This window comes from Panthera leo, chromosome C1 (genome assembly GCF_018350215.1).
Source record: "Panthera leo isolate Ple1 chromosome C1, P.leo_Ple1_pat1.1, whole genome shotgun sequence".
In the NCBI taxonomy this organism is placed as follows: domain Eukaryota; kingdom Metazoa; phylum Chordata; class Mammalia; order Carnivora; family Felidae; genus Panthera; species Panthera leo.
This window is the reverse complement of record NC_056686.1, coordinates 204986526-205011426: the sequence shown is the minus strand read 5'-3', so window position 1 is coordinate 205011426 and position 24901 is coordinate 204986526. Positions and strand designations below refer to the sequence as shown.

Genomic DNA, 24901 nt, shown 5'->3' with positions numbered 1-24901 from the left:
ACTCTGCCGCCTAATTCTACTTCATTCAGTGCAAGTGAGCGCGGGTTGCAATCCGGCCTGTGTTGGATACTTTTCAAGACTCATTAATCTCGGGCAAGAACCAATTTAACGAGCAGGGCAGTCTTTTGAAGTGAATCGTGGTAGTAGTTTAAACAGAGGATTAGGAGCTAATCACATTTAAAGTCATCTTGTGGCACTAAAATTGACCCCAGACTTGGGGGGTAAATTACAGGGACTGGGAAGGCTTTTCCCTTCTCCTTCTGACTCCCCTGTGGGACAGCCAGACAGCCGCCTGCCCACATCCACAGACAGCACCCCATTCTGACAGGTAGCTTATCACGAAGTTTGCCTCTTAGCCAACTTACGGGTCAGTTTTATAAAATAATACTCTAGATTCTACAGCCATTGGACACTGTCTAGGTCACAGGCACAGTTTAAGTGTAAATTTGGGGTCTGCTGTGTACTGTAGATATCAGCTAGTTAGATTTCAACAATCAGAATGTAAGCCAGGGGTAATCCATCATTTTAAACTTGAACTCCCCAACGTGAGTTCATCGGACTTGGGAGAGTAGGAACAGAAGGGCCTGGCAACTATAGTCACCAGGCAATTAAGCATTTTCCTTTAAAGTGTTTCTTCAATCACATCGAACACAAATGGCAGGCAATCTATCAATTATTTAGCAGTGGATTGGATATGGATTTCAGTTGTACTGTCTAATATTGAGGGGATTCACCACACAAGGCGAAATTAGTAAAGGACATTAGCATTCAGTCTGCAAAAGAGAGGGTGTGCCTTTTGTGTGTGTGTGTCTTAATGTAATCTGGCCCAACTTTGGTTCCTTTCTTTCTGACTCCATGCCACAGACGAACCTCTTCTAAGTGTCATACAGGGAACATACAAAGAAGACTCGTGACCACATTTCAAGCCTCTAGGGATCTTCTAGCTGAGTCCTTTCTTGTTAGAGCTGGGATGCTGCAGGCGAAAATCATGAGGTGCCTTGAGTAGGTATCACTGCTTGGATGACACCCAAGCTTTGATATTCCAACCTGGCCCATGGCTCTGTGCCCCAATTAACTGTCTATCCCCAGCCCAAAAAACAAAAGCCACGAATTATTAGAAGAGAGATTAACTGTGCCTGACAACACTCAGAAGCTACAACCAGAAAAGCTGTAAGAACAGTTTGGATACGATAACAAAAACTTTAAAATAATCACACTTAGGGATGCTGGGGCAGCTCAGCATCCGACCCTTGATTTCAGCTCAGGTCATGATCTCACAGTTCCTGGGATCGAGCCCCACGTTGGGCTCTGCACTGACAGCAGGGAGCCTGCTTGGGATTCTCTCTCTGCCCCTCTCCCCACTTGTGTGTGTGCTCTCTCTACCTAAATAAATAAACTTAAAAAAAAAAATCACGGTTAGGTAAGAATCTTTTAGATGTGATCTTTTGATGTTAGGTAGAAAAGGCAAATGTTTACCGATGAGAAAAAAAAACACAAGGAAGAACTCAAGACAAATTTTCACTTCATTGGATTCAGGCAGCACAGCCAGGTTTTCTAGGGACTGGTTGCCCAAAGAGTAAGCTGTTTATGGCCAGAGAAACCATAGGCCAGAAAGATTAGGTGCCTGAAAATCGGAATCTCAAATTCAAATACCTGAAAGGGGCCACAGGGTGGTCACAAAGGGTAAGACAAGAGGGAGTGCTAAAGTCTGTGCCCCAACTGCACACCCAGCACAAAAGCACGGAAATTCAATTTTAAAGGACTTTAAGTCACTGTTAATGATACCATAGAGTTCAACATCATTTCTCAAAGTCCCAAACTTCTAAAAATCTTATAAAGACACACCGCCTCTGATCCATGGAAAATCAATGGTTCAGTATCATTTTATAACTGGTGAAAAAACAAAAAAATCAATAAAAAAAAATCAAAGCCCACTTAAAAAATACTCAAGAGGCACCCTAACAAGTCACAGAAGAGTTCATGCAAATGGCCGACAGAAATTTGCAAAATGCTTTCATCTTCACTAAAAATATATGAAAACTAAATGAGAGGCCATTTTTCGTTGGTGAAATTACCAGTGATTAAAAAGTGAGAACACACAAAGTTTATGAGGAAGAGTCAAAATGGGTACTCACACAGGTGTTAGGGGGTACTGATACGAAACAATATTTCTAGGAAAATAATTTAGCCACAGGCATCCCTAAGCTTAATGATTCTATGTGTCAGGAAAAGATTTGCTCCCTTAGGAATAAGCTGATTATTTCCTAGTGGATGTAATTTCATTTCATTTTGGTTTGGTCACGACAAAGTTCAAAGGCCAATCTGTGGCTCAACTTAGAATCAACAGGCTACATTGAACTTCAGACGAGGCCTTAATCTCCTATTCTATCTGTATTTCCCCCTAATTTTGCTTTTCCCATTTTTTTCTTGCAGCTCATTCTGAATTGCCATGAAATAGCTGTGAAAAGAGATATATAAGTAAGTAAAATATCCTAAGAACGAGAAAAAAAAAGCTTTCCAAGGATCAACTGTGGTAACAATATTTGCAATGCTATTCACTAAATGGAGAAAAACTTGCTTTTGCAAAGAAGTGAAATTTTGTCTCCTGTTACAAAGCCGACCACCATGCCGTATCACGGCTTCCAACCTTTTAAAGATGCAGCAATATTATTTTTTTTTTAATGTTTACTTATTTTTGAGAGACAGAGAAACAGAGCATGAGTGGGGGGTGGGGGGGGGGACGCAGAGAGAGGGAGACACAGACTCTGAAGCAGGCTCCAGGCTCCGAGCTGTCAGCACAGAGCCCGATGCGGGGCTCAAACTCATGAACCGTGAGATCATGACCTGAGCTGAAGTCAGACACCTAACAGAGTGAGCCTCCCAGGCGCCCCTGTAATACTATTGTAAAGTTTTTATTTTTTGATGGGACTGCCCCACACCAAAATGGAAGTCGAGACAGGATGATCACTCTGGATGGTGACTCTTTGTAAAGCACGATCTAGCACATCTTAGATAATCCATTCACAGGCTTCTCTGTTCAATGAAATCCAATGCCAGGTCAAAAACCTTGACAAGTGACTAGAAGAGGGAAAGGATGACAGGATTGATATTTTTTCAGCTAAGTGCAAAGGCTTGTCTACATTTTCTGGGATAAAAGATCTTTCACTTGTCAAGAAAGTTCTATCAAAGACACTTAAATAGAATATAGTTAGTAAATGCCATATGGGCACACATGAAGCACAATCCTAGCAAATGTGCAATTGAAGGTAGCTGGGCAAGGTGTTTTCATGCTTAAAGCCTCAGCTTTAACATTTCTTAAAAAAAAAAAAAAGGAGCCTAAGAAGCGACAGCAGTGTCTGCCTCCAGCACAGGAGGAGGCCCTGGGAGCCTGGATCAAACCCACTTAACCCCACTCGATCCTGGGTGAGCGATTTAACCTTTGTAGACGTCAGTTCCAGATCTGTAAAATGGGCTGGCAGTAACCACGTCTCAGGATCGCCGGCAGGACTGAATGAGATAAAAATATGTAAAGCAATATCCCAGTGAGTGGCCACGTACGCTGAGGGTTCAGCATAGGCTAGGGCTAATTGTTATCGGAAGTATTATTATCCCAGCCTATAAAATGATGCAACTGATACTAACCCATTGTTATGAAATCAAATAAGATAATAAACACGGATGCCAATAAAAGCAATAAAGGATGTACAATGTGTGTGTGTGTGTGGGGGCACAGTTATAATTGTGACGAGGAAGCATGTCATCTAACCACACATCCTGCTCGGCTACCTCTGACAGTATGAGTCACTCCCACTATAACAAATGATTTTTAAATGCAATAAAACCTGTTGAGATTCCATCCCATGACAACTGTCGACGGAGTGGAAAAACCTGACAACCGGTTTGGCCCTCCTGAACGCAGCTGCCTTCCAAAGGATTTGGGGCGAGATCAGATGTTTAAAGCTAGGAGGCTCCAAGCTCCGCCCCTAGGTAATTAACCTCACTTCCTCCAGGCTCCCTGAGACCCGGCCCCTGATTTAGGACATCCCTATGCAGGAGAGGCCCCCTCGGTGGAAGCTCATTATCCAGGAGCACCTCACTGTGCTCCACCCTTCCCTCCCTCCCAACCGCCCCCCCCCCCCCCACTGTGGGGATTCCCCTTCCCTTCCAGCCTTCCCCACTGGAGCCAAAACCATCTCATTATTATCTCTGCAGCCAGCACAGAGCTCCCCCTACCACCTTGTAGTCTCTCTCAATCTGTGTTTCTCTCAGGGCTTCTGTCTCTCTGTTTCTCTCTCTGTGTCTTTCTCGGTTTCTCTCCCTCTCTCTCTCTCTCTCTCTGCCTCTCTGTCTCTTGGTCTCTCTCTGGACCTCTTCTCCTCCCTGGGTCTCTCTCCCCCTCCTCTCCTCCCTCTCCACCCCCTTTCCCTCCTCCCCTGCCCCCAGTTTCTGCCCTTCCCCTTCCATCTCTCTGTCTCCACCTATCTCTCCTGGGATGGGCTCCACTGTCCGCACCAGGAGCTAGGACCTCGCACGCTGCCTTGAGGACCCAGCTGACCACCCAGATATGGAACCCCGAGCACGGGTGCCTTGCATGTGCCCATGCACCCATTTCTAAAAGCAAGTGACAGGTCGCCAAAGCCCAGGACAACCTGCTCCTCAAAGGAGCAAAGATTTTATCAGCTCTCTGTCCAGCAAAAGGCTGGTAATTCTATCTCACACAGGAAATCCTTTGAGCACTTGGCAATGAGGTCTCCACAGTGAAAAATCACCAAAACGACAATCAGAGAGTCCCCTAACTACCATCAGGTGTCAAGATCCTCCCGGCCCTTCAGGAAAAGTGGTCTACCCTCAGTGGGGGACGCAGCTGGCCCGGAGTACAATCAGTCCAGTACACTTGAAAAATTATTAGAAGTGATTTTGCATCATTTGCTTCACTCAACCACTATGAATGTTGGAACACTGATAATCATATCCAGAAAATAAATGCACCATGCACCTTTCGTGCATTTCGGGAATTCTCCCTGCCCCCATCAGCTCTCCCCGCCTCCCAGTTGCCCCAGGGTCGCACTGCTCTGCAGGTAGGGAAGGGAGAGGCAGAAAGGGAGATGCACCGTTCCGCTAACGTTCCCCTTTTGCAAGATGCATACATGCCTTTGCAGATTCTCAGATCAGATTCTCATAGAGGAGCTAGATTTCAGACTCAGCTGGTTGGGAGACAGGGATGGGGAAAGGAACCAGTGGCTTGTGTTTTCGACTGTAAAGGAGGGGGGAAAAAAAAGTCAGGAGGAATTTGGGGCCAAATAATCATAACCATAGCCCTGGAGACCTCAGTGGTTCCTTAGGCTAGAGGCTTCAAACCCAGCCCCGTACGCGTGGACATGAAGGATTCTTTGTTCAGCGGACATACATTGTTTTAAAGATGTAAGCCTACATGTAAGAAAATGGGAGGCTTCCCATGAAAAACAAATCTGGCAACTCCAGCCCCTTTTGCCTCATGGCAGCCACAGGTGGCCCTACGGGCGGCCCTCATGACCCTCACTGACACCCACACCACCCTCCCCATTCGGGGTATCACTGTTTCACTTCCCTTTCCCTGCCTTAAAGGATATGTGAGATTATGGCTTCTGACCGAGGCCATTCTCACTTGGTCTACAGAGGAGAAAAATAAAGCCCAGCGTGGTGCAGTCACTTGCTTAAGATCACACAGCTTCTCGGAGCAGAGCCGCACAAGAACCCAGACTCCGTTCACAGAGCCAAGTGCTTCTGAACCTCTGTTTTCAGTGCAGAACCTTGAGTCGGGGGAAACAGCCGCCGTGCTGGTGACCTTGCCCTGATCCTCCCTCCAGTGAAACCACCTGACCTTCCAACTGATTGATCATTAAGACTCCTTCCCCTTCACGAACTAGTCGCTAAGCGTCACCATGTTCAAGTAGTGACTCACAGAGTCCGCCCACGTGTCAGGCCCCTAGTTCTGGGCACTAGATGGTCTCCTGAGACCCCTTGCAATTATTAGTGAACAGCTTCTAGTTTCCAGTTTGGGGCCAAATTGTACTAAAATTGGCCTCTTGGGAGGTTGCATTTCCTGCCCCTACAAGGGCTCCCAGAAATGTCCTTTCTTCTCTGCACATCACATCATCCCTCTCTTCCCGTTTTATTCGCCCAAACGGGGGTGTATGACAACGTACATGAACCAGGGGTTTGCTTGCTGTTTGCAAACAAAACAAGTTGTGTTCATAGCTTTTTAATTTGTCCTGTTACTTTTCCAAAGTAAACCACCTGAAAATTCAACTCTAAGCGATTTTTTTTTTTTTTTTTTTTTAAAGAACATATACACAACGTCCTTGAATGCCAAAGCGGGTCACGGTTGTGGGAGTAGCAGTGGTTAGAAGGTAATAAGGATACTTACAACCCATATGATGACCAGTCTTCTGGATAAATAAGGATCAATATTCCAGTGAGTGAACGGAAGAAAGGTGATGTAGAACACTTCTTGACCCAAAGCGGCTGAGAATCTGAATAGGTAATAGTAGAAATAATTCTTCACAATGTACTTCTGTACAGAAGCCTAGAAGACAAAAGTGAGAAGGCTCTGAGTTCATCCAACAGGTCACCACGAGGCCAGTTTTAAAAACCTCTAGGGGCGCCTGGGTGGCTCAGTCGGTTGAGCGTCCGACTTCGGCTCAGGTCACGGTCTTGCGGTCCGTGGGTTCGAGCCCTGCTTCGGGCTCTGGGCTGACGGCTCAGAGCCTGGAGCCTGCTTCCGATTCTGTGTCTCCCTCTCTCTCTGCCCCACCCCATTCATGCTCTGTCTCTGTCTCAAAAATAAATAAACGTTAAAAAAAAAATTAAAAAAAAAAAAAAAACCTCTAAAACTCCCCAGGAATTCAACTGCCAAGGTGCTTCCACTATGAATTGTATGTATTTTGCTCAGCAATTGTAGGTAATCGCTCAGCAATTAGAGGGCCAACGAAAGAGCCAAAAACTGTTTCCTGTGCACAGAAGGTGAACTCTGTATGGAGTTCTGTATATTAGGATATGCTCTGGGGCTAGGACTGTGGGGGCTGGAATAACGTCCCCAACGATTTCCACACCCCAAGGGATCTGTGAATTTGCTGCTTTACACGGCAAAAAAGGACCTTGCAGGTATAAGTAATGATGTTGAGATGGAGAGATTATCTGGTTGGGCTCAGTGTGGTCACAAGGATCCTTACAAAATAGGAGGGGGGAGGCAGGAAGTCAAGGGGAGTGTCATCTGAAGATGGGGCGAGGGACCACGAGTCAGCGCAGGGCACCTTCTGGAAGCTGGAGAAATAAGGGAGCAGGTTCTCCCCTTGAGCTTCCAGAAGCAATGTAGCCCCCGTGACGCCTTGATTTCGTCCGAATAAGAAGCATTTTGGACTTCCGACCTCCACAGCTGTAAGAGAATAACTTTATTTTAAGCCACTAAGCTTGGGGTAACTTGTGGCAGCAGCCGTGGATAACCAATACAGAGACTTTGGAAAAATCACTTGCCAGTGTGTCTTTTTAGTTTACCTTTAATTTTTATTTTTTAAAGTTTATTCATTTATTATTTCAGAGAGAGAGAGAGTGAGCGAGAGAGCGAATGCACAAGCAAGGGGCGGCAGAGAGAAGAGGTTAAACGCAGAATCGGAAGCAGGCTCCAGGCTCTGAGCTGTCAGCACTGAGCCCAAGGTGGGGCTCGAACTCACCACCAAGATGTCATGACCTGAGCCAAAGTCGGACGCTTAACCAGGTGCCCCAGGTTATCTTTAAAATGGAACTAGGACAGTCAACGCAGTACGGGGATGGTTTAAGAAACACATCAAGTGCATGCAGGGGCTGCTAACATGCAATTCTATTTTCGGTCACCCTTTCCCTTCCTCTTATCCCTGCAATAGGCAGGTGGAAAAAAAAAGGACTTAAGGGTAGGTTAAAATAGGAATAGGCAGACAACCTATTTTAAAATATGACGAATGTCCTTAAATTAATATCAGTAACAAGTTAACAAAAACATTGTCACCCTGTTAAATAACCCCCCCCCAAAAAATCAGTTTTAATGCTATTTATAGTTGGCATAGCCTTTATATAAATAAAATCAAAGCAAAATGCCAACACTGAGAAAGGGGGAGAAGGTGGCCCCTTTCTTTGGCTTTGCTTTGTTTTACACAAAGTCTGGGGTCCTCGAGTCCTGGGAGAATTCGGAGAATAAGTGGCACACGTTTATTCTGCAAAGAAATGTGCCTGCGAGGGACCCAGAACCTGTGCTGAGTGCCAAGAATATTTAGAAGAGCCAGGCGTGGTACCTGGCTTCAAGGAGCTCCTGTGGGGGGCGCCAAAGAGTACTGTTCGGGGGAATGAATTTGTAAAGGACCAAACTGTGTTTGAGGCCTTGCAAAAAGCCAAGATTACTTTTACACTTTAGGAATAATAATGATAATAATAATAAAAAGATGACCTTGGAAATTGTGAGAATATTAACTGGACTTGACAATGTTGGCTGCCTGCCAAGTACACACTCCTCTCTCCTAAAAGGTTCCTGATTTAATCCCAGCACCTCTACGTGCCCCCAGGCACAGGACTCAGGGGGAAGTTGACACCTGCTCTCAGCTCCAGTCATGGGAAGTTCAAGCATTCAGCCTCAAGCCAAAAAGTACCCTGCAGTGGCCCTGGAGAAAGTCACCGGTCAGGGGCAAGCACAGGTTGTAAGCTCAAAATTCATCTCTCTTGAGGGACAGGCTTTACTTCTAAATGTAAATTCAAGTCAGAGTGGAAATAGATCCGTCCTAAGTAGGAAAGAGGACAATGCTCAAAACGAATTAAATGAGGAAGAGCATAGTTTCACCTCTCTGCCGAGATATTATGGCTGGATTTGCAGGACAAGGACCAATAAAATAGTGACAAATGACAAAACTTCTCTCGGATGCGAGGATTAATCTCTGCAGCTTCTGTTTTATAAACATCCATCCTGCAGGCCCGCCCTTGAGTCAAAGCCTGTGAAAAGCCCCTTTGTCCATAAAGATTAGTTATGTTAACCCACCAGCTACCAGTATACCCAGCAAGGAGTCCTGCTGGAGGCTTTACAGGGAGAAATTTCCCAAACTCTGAAAAGGGTCAAACTCCTCCCTCGTGTCACTGCACAGTACTCAAATGTTATAGGACATTAGAAACACGCGGCGACAACCATTTCCCTACCCTAGAGATTTACCTGAGACCAAGTTCAAGATCTTAATCCTAGTAAATAATTGAAAGACTGTCAGGGAGGATAGCAAACCACTTTTTAGAGTTGCAGATTACTAATTAATATCTTCAGACTTGCTTTTTACAAGCTCTTGGGAATTCTCTTTTTTTGGAGGAGAGCTAGATATTCTCTAACTCTTCTCAGGGACAGAAGAAGCAAAAGTGAAACTAAAAATATCCGCGTATATATAGGACGCCCAAAGGATTTTTTAGATAACATCTCTGAATATGTAATTAAGTAGCATGAGAGCCAATATCTTCGTCCAAATTCTCGGTAATTATAGGTACCTAAATAAAACAATCGGGTGCTTGTCTTTTCAGAACAAGAATCTACGTTTCCCTTGCAGGAGATCTCAGAGCAGATGACTTCAGTATCTCTTTGGAAATAACAAGAATTCCAGTGTTGGTCCCATCGGGAACAATTAGAGGGAGAAGAAACAGGGGTTAGAAATAGAAATGGTATAGAGCCAGGGGCAGAGAGAGGAGTAAAAGCTGGGAGATAGGCAACCAGGTCCCAGAACTCTGCTTCTATATTTCTGTAGAACCAGCCACACATGGGCGCCGACAGGCCAGGCTGTGGGCAGTGTCTCTGGGGCGTGAACCGAGGAAGCGGGGATTAGCAGCTAAGTTTTTTAGGCAAAAGATCATAAAGGCATTGAACACTTAGGCGGGTGGAGAACCACTTTTGGAAATAAAATACTTCTCAGGGTGCCTATCTGTCGCAAAGCCAGATGAAGAAGTTTCTAGTGAACAGGAACGGTGAGATGGAAATGACCACATACCCATTATTACTAACTGCAAAATGTCATGGACAGTCTCCTCTGTGTTTTATTTGTGGCCTTATTGTCCTGAAAGTTCAAGCAGATACACGACTTCTGGACTCAGCGCCGCCCCGGGAACACCTGAACGGTGTTTTGTTTTCCAAACACGCACGGAGGAGCCCTGAACGCCAAGGAAATATAGCCAGGTCAGCACCACTGAATAGAATCAGGGCTGACCCAGAGGGCAGAGGAGCGAACACTGAACAGACTTGGCAGAGGGCCCGGCTTTTGAGCTTTCAAAGGAGGAGGGATACAAGGAATAGCTTTTAGCCAAACAATAAGTGACCTTAGGGAAGTCAGTGCACCTTTCTGCACCTCAGGGGCCTCCGCTGAAAAGGATGGAGTCTGATTATTTCAGCTGCTTTTTAATACACACACACACACACACACACAAATAGATGGGGAAAGTTATCCCAGCGCCTGTTATATAAAATAAGAAAGTCTGTACTAAGTGTTTGAAAGTGAGGGGAGGTCTAGGGAACCCCTATTTTCAGGCCAGCCCACCCTGAAGCCCCAAGCCTTTTTCTGGAATGCCTCCTTGAAATAGGTCGGAAGTCAGTTTGAAAACCATGGACCTTAATTTCTGTCAGACCTCGCGTAGCTTTCTGTAATTAACCTTGGGCCTTGAGTACCGGGGGGCTAGATAGGTATTCCGACCTCGAGGTCTTGAAAGGATTTGATAAACTCTGCACCAATGTCCTTGCAAGGTCGTTTTCCTTATCTCTGTTGGTTTTTTTCAGACCTGAGCTGTAAATGCGTTTTCCAAAGGTCAAGTTTGAGACAGAGCCCACAGGAATTCCCCTCTGGGGCGATGGTGTTCAGCTGTGCACTTTAAATGGCAGCAATAGGAAACTCACCGTCTAGGGCTAAGGGGGATCAAATCTACGTGGGGGATGGCACGGCCTTCCTTAAAAATAAGTTTAAGGGGCGCCTGGGTGGCTCAGTCGGTTGAGCGTCCGCCTTCAGCTCAGGTCATGATCTCTCAGTTTGTGAGTTCGAGCCCCTGTCTGTGCTGACAGCTCAGAGCCTGGAACCTGTTTCAGATTCTGTGTCTCCCTCTCTCTCTCTGCCCCTCCCCCACTCATGCTCTGTCTCTGTCTCTCAAAAATGAATAAACGTTAAAAAAAATTAAAAAAAAAAAAAAAGTTTAAGACCCAGGGGCGCCTGCGTGGCTCAGTCTGTTAAGCATCTGACTTCAGCCCACATCATGATCTCATGGCTCATAAGTTCGAACCCTGCGTTGGGGTGCCGACAGCTCAGAGTCTGGAGCCTGCTTCAGATTCTGTGTCTCCCTCTCTTTCTACCCCTCCCTAGTTCACGCTTGCACTCTCTCGGTCAAAAATAAATACAGCTAGGGGCACCTGAGTGGCTCAGTCGATTAAGCGTCCGACTTTGGCTCAGGCCATGATCTCTCAGTTTGGGAGTTTGAGCCCCACGTTGGGCTCTGTGCTGACAGCTCCGAGCCTGGAACCTGCTTCGGATTCGGTGCCTCCCTCTCTCTCTGCCCCTCCCCCACTCATGCTCGGTCTCTCCCCTTCAAAAATAAAAACATTAAATAAATAAATGTAAAAAAGAAAAGTTTAAGACCCAAAGCTCTTTTATAAAACACACGGAACAGCAGCACTCCCTTCACCATGGCCTTGGTTGAGAGAAGTTTTACAGACTGAGGAGGAAGAAGCCACTGAACGCAGAGCAGATGGCCTGTGACAACAGGCCAGGGAGAGGGAAAGGCCCAATGTCCGCGGGTCACGAACACGGGCTCCGGAGGCAAAGGTCTCCCAGCGAATCCCAGCTGCTCCCCCACACGCTACCTGAATAGTCTCACACCAATGACACGATCTCCCAGGGCCTCAGTTTCCCCTTCTGCAAATGAAGGAGAGTGCAAAGCAGTCCGTGCAGAGCCGGGCGGGAAAACAAAAGAGCTGCCAGCCACGGACGAGGATGTAGCCGTCAAGATTTCTCAGAAACGCATGCAGGTCACCTGGGGCACCTTGTTAAAGTGCAGCTTTTGAAGGATCACCTGGGGAGGGGGGGGTGGGGGGAAGCTGTGCGGGCCACCGATCTCCCAGGTGATCCGTATGTTGCCAAGTTGCCAAGTTGCCAAGCCTCGGACCACGCTTTGAGTAGAAAGGTCAGCCCCCAGAAGAGCTTTTAAAGCCAAAAGTCAAGGGGCGCCTGGGTGGCTCAGTCGGTTGAGCGTCCGACTTCGGCTCAGGTTATAGATCGAGCCCCGTGTCGGGCTCTAAACTGTCAGCGCAGAGCCCTCTGAGGATCCTCAGTCCCTCCTCCCCCCTCTGTCCCTCCCCTGCTCGAGCTCTCGCAGTCAAGAATAAATAAACATTAAAAAAAAAAAAAAAAAAGTCAAGCTCTCAGAGTTAATCCTCCCTGTTAGAGGAAGTCTCAATGGGAGTTTAGGAGCATAGGATAGCGTGATCAAAGCAACAGGTCACAATGCTGGTGGCAAACCAGAAGGGGACAGTTAGCAAAGTCCATGGACGACCCTCCAGTAGGGTCTGAACACAGGATCTGAGCCCAGACAGGCACCTCGATGGCAGGAAGTACTAAAGGGAAGACAGGTGTAAGAGACGCCCCACCGAAGTAGCAGCAGGATCAAATAACCACCTGATAATGCGGAAAGAAGGCAGCCATCTTGGGCTCCTCGCCTTTATCGAGAAGGGTTTGCATAAATTCCTGGATGACAAACCTTATTTCCTTAAAGGGAATGTTTGTACCACTGTTAGCTCCCTGCGGAATCCCGGCTCGAAAACAAGGTTCTCTGACCTCCGTAGGCAGGGGCGTCTGTCCTTATGTTCTCTGTTGAAAGGGAGGCAGCAGTTTGCTTTATTATTTTTTTAAGGTTTTTATTTTTATTTGTTTTGAGAGAGAGAGAGAGATAAAGAGGGATAGGAACGGAGAGAGAGAGAGGAGAGAGAATCCCAAGCAGCTCCGCACTGTCAGCGCAGAGCCTGATGCGGGGCTTGAACTCACAAACCATGAGATCTTGACCCGAGCTGAGATCAAGAGTCCGACCCCCAACCGACTGAGCCACCCGGGCGTCCCAGCTTGCTTGCTTGCTTGCTTGCTTGCTTGCTTTCTTTCTTTCTTTCTTTCTTTCTTTCTTTCTTTCATTATGAATGAACTTAAGGAAAGGTAAAAACTAAGAAGAAAGTATGCCATATCCCGTTAAGACTGATGGTTTGGGAGGAAGTTCTGATTTTTTTTTTAAGCCCAACTGGGGAAATTCTCTGTCACCTCGAGTTACGTCTGCATTCGCGTGCGCGTGTTCAACCTGCACGCTCACCCTCACCCATTTCTGTGGGTTGCCACATTGGGCACAAGCTTGCCCACGATCATTTTTCGAGACAGGCGATACCTTTTTGTGCTTGGGATTGTGGGAGAAGAGGGCTATCAGCCTATGGTGTCCAGATCATTAGCCATTTATGGAGACCGGGGCCTCCCCGGAAAAGTACCTCCTGTGGTTGGGACAAATGTCCCAAAAGGCAACAGAGTCAGGATGAAAACTCTACCTTGTATCTATTCAGCCAGAATTTCTAATCTAGAGCCCAGAGATTGAGAAGGGCAAATTCCCAGAACTTGGTGTCTCTTCTTTCTTTTTTTTTTTTTTTTAATTTTTTATTGTTTATTATTTTTGAGAGAGAGAGACAGAGAGCAAGCAGGGAAGGGGCAGAGAGAGAGGGAGACACAGAATCAGAAGCAGGCTCCAGGCTCTGAGCTCTCAGGACAGAGCCCGACGCGGGGCTCGAACTCACAGACCGTGAGATCATGACCTGAGCTGTAGTCAGCCGCTCAACCGCCACCCAGGCGCCCCGGTGACTCTTCTTTCAATAGAATCTGTAATTTGCAAGGTTTTGGTCCTGCTACTTCTCTCTGAAAGACTAGGCTTTGGTGGACGTGCCATTGCACACTGCAGGAATATTTATAAAATAAACACTCCCTCAAACTACTTATTTTTTCTAATGTTTATTTATTTTTGAGAGACAGAGACAGAGCACCAGCATGGGAGGGGCAGAGAGAGAGGGAGACACAGAATCCGAAGCAGGTTCCAGGCTCCGAGCTGTCGGCACAGAGCCCGACGCGGGGCTCGAACTCACAAGCCACGAGATCATGAGCTGAGCTGAAGTTGGACGCTCAACCGACTGAGCCACCCAGGCCCCCCAGGCTATTATGAGACACTATCATGTTCATCCACCAAGTGCAAACCAAGCAATGCCCAACCTTTAAAAAGAAAATTGAAGGGGCACCAGGTTATTGCAGGTGGTGGACATTCAACTCTTGATCTCAAGGTTGTAAGTTTGAGCCCCATGCTGGGTAGAGAGATGACTTAAAAATAAAATCAAGGGAAATTGAAAATGGCAAATCTTTTCTAAACAGAGGTCATGTCTGTGTCGATCATTGGTTCATTGTTTGCACTGCAGTGATGGAAGGTTAACAATAAGATTATTTCAGTTAGCAATATGATAAAATTAAAGCCGGATAATGTAATACAAAGGGGGCATGTGTGTGTTGGGGGTTGCTCTTCACGGAACACCCCTTTGAGCTGGACCCCGCCTTGGGAGGTGAGCCGGTTCCTTTAGGGTCTGAGGGTTAGAGACCTCTTAGGGGCACCCGGGTGGCTCAGTCCGTTGAGCGGCTGCCTTTGGCTCAGGTCATGATCTCGCGGTCTATGAGTTCGAGCCCCTCATCGGGCTCTGTCCTGAGAGCTCAGAGCCTGGAGCCTGCTTCAGATCCCGTGTCTCCCTCTCTTTCTGCCCCTCCCCTGCTCATGCTCTGTTTCTCTTTCTCTCAAAAATAAATAAACATTTTTTAAAAAGAGAGAGAGAGAGAGAGACCTCTTAGTAAAAAACCCCAAAGCGCACTGGAACATGACGGTTTGGGATTTAGGGAGGCCCCGACAGTCACTGAAACAGTTTCAGATAAGAGCCTGATGTGATCTACTCCAACAAGACTAGAACAAATCTTGGGTCGGAAACAGTGAGAAGCAGCCCTGCTTTAATTCTTTCATTTTTTGATTTCTTAAACTTCATGAGAAAATACCATTAATTAGCAGCGCTGAACTTAAACTGGGGTGGAGTCACGCTGCTCCCACAGTCAGGTAGCCACATGATTTCCTAGAATCACATCTCTTTGCTAATAGGCTCCCAGCCCTTTTAATTAATTGCCCTTATTATTACTATTTTTTTTTAAGTTCAGGGAATCAAGACTTTCCAACCTATAAAGACAATTACATGACGATTACTTAGGAAGCCTGAGAAGGACTGGCCGTGTCCCTTGAAGGCGAAACAGAAGAAACAAGAATGAGCAAGGGTTTCTTCTCTAGTCCTGACATCCGGATAGAATTACAAGTTGGGTGATCTCACGGATGGCTAGTCGGTGTTCGGTGATTAAAATTTCAGGATGGTGACACCTGAAGTCAATAAAATGGAAATAAAATGGAAGGACAACTTCTCTGAATGAAAGAGCTCAAAAGGAGACTGTGTGTGAGCCGTAATCATCTGCTCAGCTGGCATGTGTCAGGGTCCCCCAGTCTGTGTCCCAGAATAAGAGCAGCTCGAGAGGACTGAACACAAGGTGGCCCTTGTTCACAGTGGGGGGTTTAGCGGAGTTTGAGCTTTGTTTTTGGTGCTTTTTGTTTTTGTTTTGTTCTCCTGCCAACCCATCACCTTTCAGCTCATCCTCTGCGCATCTGATATCTTGTGTTTCTTTTCCTCAAGAGCTGGCTCTCAGATTGGGCACCGGCAGAAAGGATGGACCAGTAGTTGTCAAAGATAGTGAGACTGTGACAGTGACCCACGGTGGCAACCATGCCCCAACCTGAATCTAGAAACGAGTCCTCCAACTCGACAGAACACGGTCTCATCATTGCTTTCAGAACCCGGTGCCTGACACACACAATTATTTGCTTACGAAGCAAATCTAGGAATGAGAGAGAGAGAGAGAAAGAGAGAGGGTAGGACAGCCCTTTGCAGAGACTAAAGATGGGGCCTCTGCTGGGAGAATTTCCTCCCCAGGCAATAAGAACAGGGCAGGAGTCAACACAAAGAACAGGAATAACCATTCCCGTTTTTAAAGGGGGGTGGGGAGGCATGGGACAACCAGCCGCCCTTTAAATTCTCAAAATGTGTTAAGAACTTAACTGTTTTTCAAAAACATTTTGGATCTGCTAAAACCTGAAACACATTGTACGAAACATTCTTCCCCCTAATTGTTAAGCCCTTGCGTATTCAGGGGGATTTTTGGTGCAGATGTTTCTGATTCGTTTATATTAACTTATCAAAATGACATTTGGAAGAGCTATATGTTCAAGAAGGAGTCTCATAAGCTTGGAGTTCATTAGTTTTAACCCAGGAATTTCACCCACCCCTCCCGCCCCAACGCACACACTCCGCATCCAGAACTTGGAAGGGCTGATTCCGTTCTGTTTTAAAAGTGTGGCGGGAACTTACCCAATTCCTAATTCCCTTCAGAAGACATTTTCTACAGCATGGAGGCACCACCGGAATTTTAGAAAGTTATCTGGGCACATACAAGGTTTTCTTCTTGGTGAGCATTCGCATACACAGATTTAAAAACAAACATTTAAGTGCTACAAAAACGAAATGGAAGTCCGACAGCTTTGCGCCCGAAGTCAAGGGGATTTTTATCCAGAGGCTCTCCTGCTTCTTTCTTGCTCCTCTGGGCAAAAGAGACACAGAATTTTTAACTTGGAGTTTGCTGTTGTTGTTTTAATATGAAATTTATTGTCAAATTGGTTTCCATACAAGACCCAAAACTTGGGAGTTTTCTTTGCTGAAGGCGAGCATGTTAGTGGGTGTGTGTGGACACGGATGGAGAGGGAGAAAAGCAAATAAACCTTCTCCGTGCTACCTGTGCCCGTTTCTTGAATCCAGCCTTCTACTTCTCTGAGCTCTCCGGGAATCCAAGATGGTAAACATAGTACTTTGGAACCATTTTTCTTTCTCGATCCACCCCCACGCCCTGGGGCACTGTCACTCAACGGCAGTGGGCATCGAAGGGCATCAGATGGGAGAGATCCGGGAAGGACAGGTGGATGGACGGACGGAAGGGAGGGGCTGTTTCCCAAGACCCTCACCCCCTCTGCAATCCCCTTAAACCTCGTCCACATGAAAAAAGCTGGGGAGGTTCCACCAATTTCCATCATGTTCTCAAACTGCAGTTCCCTCCGCAAGGCTCTCTCTGAGCAAGTTTAAAGCCACTCATCACAAAAATAGATGTAGGAAAAGCTTTGAAATAGTGTGTATACACATGAAAGGGCACTAAGAAGGAAACCATGCTGGGTCAGAACAATGGTCCTCCCCACCCAGCCTGTCCCTGGCACACTCTGGTTTCTTTGTGCCTTGTGAATGCCGTTTTTTGTTTTGTTCTGTTTTTTTTTTTTCTTTTAATGTTTATTTATTTTTGAGAGAGAGAGAGAGAGACAGAGCGACAGCAGGGTAGGGGCAGAGAGAGAGGGAGACAGAGAATCCAAAGCAGGCTCCAGGCTCTGAGCTGTCAGCACAGAGTCTGATGTGGGACCCGAACCCACGAACTGTGAGATCACCACCTGAGCTGAAATCAAGAGTCAGGTGCTTAAGAGACTGAGCCACCCAGGTGCCCTGAACTTTCTCATTTGTGAAGCGCATATGTGTATCTTCACGCACACAGTGGGTATAACACCAGCTCCCTGGCAAGGATGCGTGGAAGAGGAAATGAAGTCACGTATGTGAACCACATTGTGCCACATCAGCCACTCGGTACGTGGCTCAATAAATAGTAGTTGTATTTGCATTGTTTTTATTAATAGTCTAAATAATAAGAAAACATCAGAAGTAGCCACTTATAGTGGAACACGAAGAGGGAAAGGAGTCAGAGGATTTGAAAAACAAAGACATCATAGAGGAGGCAAGGAGGCTGGGGAACTGTGACAGAAGGCAAAGGGCGGGGGGGGGCATTCAGCCGAAGGGACAGTGAGTGCAGAGCCACGGAGGCAGCAAGCCGGTGTCCCGGACTTGGGCCACGTCCTGTAAGCTAGAGTGTAAGGTATTTACAAGGAGGTCTGCTGGTGGCAGGGCCGGAAGGGGACCGGAGGCAGACAGAGGAGTACTGAGAACCGTGGGTGATGGGGGGGGGGGGGGGCACTGAGTGTGAGCCAGGAATGACCTGGTCAGAGATGTGCTCTAAATGGCCACCGTGCTCGCAGTCTGTCCTTTCTCAGTGAGCTCCCACGTCTTTCAGATGCAGAGCGTCCAAGGGCTGGGCACAGACGGGCTACCACAGGTGCCCCCAACCGCTTCCCACACTGTGCTCATGGAGGGTGTGACAGCCAGTCGGCCCCTGCCGCCCACAGTCCCTCAAACCAACGCGAGCCTCTCTCCGCTCCCATTTCGCCCCCGAGATAAAAGCTGGGCGACTCCGAGAGTCTCCACCGGCCACGCTGGAAGACGAAGAAAGCTTCCTTTCTGTTTTTGGCCTTGGCCGAGTCATGTGGGATCTGATGATACAGTTATTTAGCAAGAAACCACAGAAACAAAAACAAGTTGATGAAACCCAGAGAAGGCGAGTTCTTCCGCGGACGGTGACCGAACGCCACAGGGCCACGCGACGACCCACCCTGAACAAACCCGTAGGCTCCAGGTGTCAGCTCAGCTCTGTCACCGGCTGCCACATGCTTCATTCAGATGCCACACAGGGGACCACAGTTCCTAGACCTAAGGACACAGAAGTCACTGGAAATACCAACGTGCGGAAAATGTGGTTCTCATTTCTTTTCACAAAACACGATTTCCAGAAAGTGCCGTGTGACTAGAACCGATGACCCTGATGCGTCAGAGATGGTCAGAGAAACGTGGGGTTGCAGCCTCGATGAGCAAGGGAACCAGACCAAGTTCAACAGGCGGCGGCATTCTGCTGCTGAGAGGGACAAGGGTGAATCAGGGAGGGCGCGGATGGGCAGGCGGAGGAGAGAAAAAGAAAAGGGTTGGGGGTCCTCCCACCCCAATTTCAGAAGGGTGGACGGAGGCCCATGTATGCAAAGCCCTGTCCACTGGCTCGCGCACACGCGCCCGGGCTCCCTTCCTGCAGCTCTCCAGGCCGCGACGGCGACCGTCCCCGCTAAGACAGTCCTCGACACACTGTCTGAGATGGAGGCTGCTCTGGTGCAAATCATGACTTCAGGGTCACGTGTGTCCTTGTTCGCCGCCCACGCCGGCGGCATGGGGACCACTTGTTTGAAATTCAGAATTTCAGGTCTCATCCCAGACCTGCAGGATCACTGGGAATTTTAAGCAGCTCTCCTAGGTGATTTGCATGCATATGAAAAGTTGAGAATATTGGTGTTTGAGAAGCGCTAATCTATATTAGCAAATCTATATAGACAATCTATAGTTTGTCTATACTGAGAAGACAAATACCGTGTGTGAACGTACTGAAACCATACAGTTCTCCCCAGGCCTGCGTAGCACGCAAGGGGAAACGACTGGAAAGGTACGAAATCATTCCGGGAAGCACAAGCAAGTGCGTTGCAACGGAAAGTAGACTGGGGGTCGCCGAGGGTCGGCACCGCGGGGAGAGACCGCTAATGGGGACGGATTTCTTTTTAGGACGATGGAGATGCTTGCAAACTGATCGCGGTGGCGGCCGCCTAACTCTGGGAGTGGACTGAAAACCAAAGCAAGCGGCGAACTGCACGGTATGTGAATTGTACCTCAACAAAGCTTCAAAGTAGACATAAAAAGCCCTGGAGAAGCTTGGGAATCCCAAACTGAAAACTTCCGATTTCTGTAACAGAGACCACGTGGGGAACCGGATCTTGAAGGGGAGCTCAGCTAAGAGGCGGTCCCAGTTGGCTGAGGCTGAAGGGGTCGGTTAGGGAGGGGAGTTTCTTTCAACGCAGAGGCATTGAAATGGTCCACTGGCTCTTACAGGATTCAGTGCTGCCCTTAGAGCCAGGCTACCAGGACCTATGCCCTGGACTCTGTGATTCGCGCCCCACATTGACCATCCTTGAACCACGTCCTTTCTCACAGAACAAGGGAAGGTGTTCAGTCTTCTAGATTGTTCTCCAGGCTCTTGGGATCCCAGCATTCTTTGCTCAAATGCCTAAGCCTGCATACAGGGCTTGCACCTTCTCTCCCCCCAAGTCTGTCCTCCCTAGTCTGGACAGGAACACCAGTGTGCACTCCCCAGACCCGAGGGCTAGCCATTGGTGGGGGACGCAGACAGAGCCCAGGCACATGGCCAGTCCATCATGCAGTCCTGGCTGAGTGGGTGACAGGCTGGCTCCCTGTCTTTGCAACGTTCCAGTGTGGAACTCTGGAAGCCTGAGAATTCTAAACACGAACCCGGCTTACCAGGTCGCGGGAAGATACAGATGTCAAAGTAGGAGGTCACAACGTGTCATACTTAATGCTCCGTCAGCTAAATGAACGACTTTAAAATATGTTGACCTATGGGATCTCTGTGTGCCGTTGTGCGCTTGTCCTAAAACCCTGTAGGTTTAGAGGTCGATCATTTTCTCTTCTTCTAAGTTTATCAAGCAGTGAGTATTTCTGATCTCCCTAGCATGTCAGATTTTATAGGTAAACGTTAATTATTCATTAAAGTCCACTTTTCATTACTTCATACATAATAAATACCAAGGATTTATTTTTGCTCCAAAACAGTACAGGAAGCTTTAGGATAAGAATCATCTTAAATGTGTTTGTTTTCATGTTTGCCTCGTATTTGCAAAACAAAAGGTGATTAAAACAAAAGGGGGTTGTGTTTGGGGGGAACTCCCAGGAATTAAAAAGCAATGAGAAAAGGCACTCCTGAGCTACTTTTCTTCTTCTAAAAGATGGAAAAGGACATCGTTGGGGAAAAAAAGAAAGCCGCTGGAAACTGGTTTTTGGTTTTTTTTTGTTTTGTTTTGTTTTTTTGAATAACAGAAACAGCTTAACTAGAACTTTGGGGGGAAAGAAGAAACTTAATGAGTTTAAGCATGAGAGTTTGGACAGTCTCTCCTGGCTGTCCAATTCTTCGTAACTGATGGTTTGGTAACAGAATTCTAGAAGGGGGCGATTTTGTTCTTGGCACACACAACCCAACATCTGAGCAGGAGAAGTAACCTCACTTTTGCGCCTTCCAAACTATTCTGGTTCTGGAATTACTTTCTTTCCTGCTGAGCTGTGAAGCCAAGGCCAAGCTCACAACCTTCCTCTGCCCTCCCGTGAGGGTACAGATGTCACCCATGCCTGATGCCAAGCAAACTGCCTCCCACTCAGATGTATTTGCAGAACAGGCTCCCCTATCCCTTCTGCCTCCCCCCCGCTCCCCACCCCATCATCTGGATTCCTTGTGAGAACTCTGTAGCTCTTTCTTTGTAGTGAGGATTAAATTTAAATACAACAATTTGTATAGCACATGTTTCGAAATTTCAATCATTTTGGAAACCGGGGAGCTAGGGGACATGGGAAAGATGATCTCAGATAAGAATGAATTCGTAAGTTGCCATACGGCTGCTCCATCCAATATGGTAGCCATATGTGGCCATTTACATTTAAATGTAATTAGATTAAAAAATCCAGTTAGTTGTACTAGTCACATTTCCAGCGCTCAACAGCCCCATGTGACTAATGGCTACCAATTTGGACAGCACAGAAAGTTCCAATGCATGTGCTGAATGGGAAGAGAGTTTTCATGTTTTCTTCTATAGTTCCAGTCAAGCCTGCTTTAACTGTGTTGTTGCTACTATGCTTTCTTATACGGTCACATTTCTGCAACTTAACGCAATTTATTCTTAAATTCTAAAAGTAGAGCGTGGTGATACATTATCTACATGGCTGCACAGATACTTCACAGCTTGGCTAATGTACTAAAAACCACGGAGTTAGACATTCTAAAAGGCTGAATTGGGTGGTGTGTGAGTTATTCGCGGTTTAAAAAGGCCCAACTGGTCAAATATCAAGTGATAATTTCATAAATCCTCCTCGTCAAGTATCATAGAGCAGCCAAAATGACCTTATTCAAATGTAAAGCAGAGGAGGGTCTGGGTGGCTCAGTAGGCTAAGCGTCCAACTTCAGCTGAGGTCATGATCTCATGGTTGGTGAGTTTGACCCCCATCGGGCTCAGTGCTGACAGCTCGGAGCCTGGAGCCTGCTTCAGAGTCTGTGTCTCCCTCTCTCTCTGCCCCTCCCCCACTTGTACTCTTTCTCTCTCTCTCAAAAACAAACATTTAAAAAAATGGAAAGCAGAGAGAACCAATTCATTTCTAAAAACAAACAAAACAAACAGTGGCTCCACCCTCCAACGAACGACTCTCCCTTGCACTTGGGAGTCCAAATGCATGTTCAAGGCTGGAGGTCTGACCACTGCACATCTTTCCTTTCTCTCTAGGGGCCCACCTCCTTTTTTATGCTGCAACCCCTCTGGCCTTCTTTTATTTGTTTTAAATGTATTTATTGTTTAATTTACATCCAAGTTAGTTAGCATATAGGGCAACAATGATTCCAGGGGCAGATTCCTTAATGTCCCTTCCCCATTTAGCCCATGTCCCCTTCCACAGCCCCTCCAGCAACCCTCTGTTTGTTCTCTAAATTGAAGAGTCTCTTATGTTTTGTCCCCCTCCCTGTTTTCATATTCTTCTTGCTTCCCTTCCCTTATGTTCATCTGTTTACTATCTTAAATTCCTCGTATGAGTGAAGTCGTATGATACTTGTCTTTCTCTGACTAATTTCCCTTAGCATAATGCCCTCCCATTCCATACACGTAGTTGCAAATGGCAAGATTTCATTCTTTTTGATTGCCGAGTAATACTCCATTGTGTGTGTGTGTATCACATGTGTACCACATCTTCTTTATCCATTCATCTGTCCATGGACGTTTGGGCTCTTTCCATACTTTGGCTATTGTCGATAGCGCTGCTATAAACATTGGGGTGCATGTGCCCCTTCAAGACAGCACACCTGTACCCCTAGGGTAAATACCTAGTAGTGCAATTGCTGGGTCGTGGGGTAGTTCTATTTTTAGTTTTTTGAGGAACCTCCATACTGTTTTCCAGAGTGGCTGCACCAGTTTGCCTTCCCACCAGCAGTGCAAAAGAGATCCTCTTTCTCCACATCCTTGCCAACATCTGTCGTTGCCTGAGTTGTTAATGTTAGCCATTCTGACAGGTGTGAGGTGGTAGCTCATTGTGTTTTTGATTCGTATTTCCCTGATGATGAGTGAGGTTGAGCATTTTTTCATGTATCTATTCACCATCTGGAGGTCTTCTTTGGAAAATTGTCTATTCATGTCTTTTGCCCATTTCTTCACTGGATTCTTTGTTTTTTGGGTGTTGAGTTTGATAAGTTCTTTATAGATTTTGGATACTAACACTTTATCTGATATGTCGTTTGCAAATATCTTTTCCCATCCCATCGATTACCTTTTAGTTTTGCTGAATGTTTCCTTCACTGTGCAGAAGCTTTTTATTTTGATGAGGTTCCAATAGTTCATTTTTGCTTTTGTTTCCCTTGCCTCTGGAGACGTGTTGAGTACGACATTTCTGTGGCCAAGGTCAAAGAGGTTTTTGCCTGCTTTCTCCTCGAGGATTTTGATGGCTTCCTGTCTTACATTGAGGTTTTTCATCAATTTTGAGTTTATTTTTGTGTCTGGTGTAAGAAAAGTTCATTTTTCTTCATGTTGCTGTCCAGTTTTCCCAGCACCACTTGCTGAAGAGACTGTCTTTATTCTATTGGATATCCTTTCCTGCTTTGTCAAAGATTAGTTGGCCATACGTTTGTGGGTCCATTTCTGGGGTTTCTGTTCTGTTCCATTGACCTGAGTGTCTGTTTTTGTGCCAGTACCATACTGTCTTGATGATTACAGCTTTGTAATACATCTTACAGTCTGGGATTGTGATGCCTCCAGCTTCGATTTTCTTTTTCAAGATTGCTTTGGCTATTCGGGGTCTCTTCTGGTTCCATACAAATTGTAAGACTGTTTGTTCAAGCTCTGTGAAGAATGCTGGTGTTATTTTGGTAGGGATTGCACTGAATATGTAGATTGCTTTGGGTCGTATTGACATTTTAACAATGTTTGTTCTTCCTATCCAGGAGCATGGGATATTTTTCCTTTTTCTTTATGTCTTCTTCAATTTCTTTGATAAGCTTTCTATAGTTTTCAGTGTATAGATTTTTCACCTCTTTGGTTATGTGTATTCCTAGGTATTGTATGGTTTTTGGTGCAACTGTAAATGGGATCGATTCCTTGATTTCTCTTTCTGTTGCTTCATTATTGGTGTATAGGAATGCAACTGATTTCTGTGCACCGATTTTACATCCTGTGACTTTGCTGAACTCATGGATCAGTTCCAGCAGTTTTTTGGTGGAATCTTTTGGGTTTTCCATGTAGAGTATCATGTCATCTGTAAAGGGTGAAAGTTTGACCTTCTTCTGGCCGATTTGGATGCCTTTTATTCCTTTCTGCTGTCTGATGGCTGAGGCGAGGACCTTCCAATACTATGTTGAACAACAGTCCCTCTGGCCTTCTTTTAATACTCGCTCCTTAAGCATGTTCCCGCCTCACTGGCTGGCTCCTCCTTCTCAATTCTGAGATACCAGCCCCTCAAAGCCTCCCCTTGGAGACGCCTTTTCTGGCCACCCTCTCAGTGGCTCCCACTGCACAACCCTATTCTATTCTCTTCACGGTTCTCTTCATGGCTCCCACCTGGGAGTTTCTCACTCTTTTACCTGTTTGTCTACACTGGGCAGCAAGCTCGTTGAAGGCAGTGAGCCTGACCAACGCCTTCCTGTGGAATCCCCAGCATCCAGCACAGTGGCTGCTGTTCTGCTCCCGCATAGCAGGC

The 24901-nt window shown here is 46.5% G+C and overlaps 1 protein-coding gene across 8 annotated transcripts in view; it reads right to left on the bottom strand.

Annotated features, from left to right (window-relative positions):
• Window positions 1-24901, bottom strand: part of SGPP2 (sphingosine-1-phosphate phosphatase 2) — a 108034-nt gene that overhangs the window by 56285 nt on the left and 26848 nt on the right. For all 8 annotated transcript variants that reach the window (XM_042950284.1, XM_042950289.1, XM_042950285.1 and 5 more), the window contains one exon: window positions 6407-6565. In XM_042950284.1, the coding sequence (XP_042806218.1) occupies window positions 6407-6565 (159 nt within the window). The remainder of the gene's footprint in view (window positions 1-6406; window positions 6566-24901) is intronic.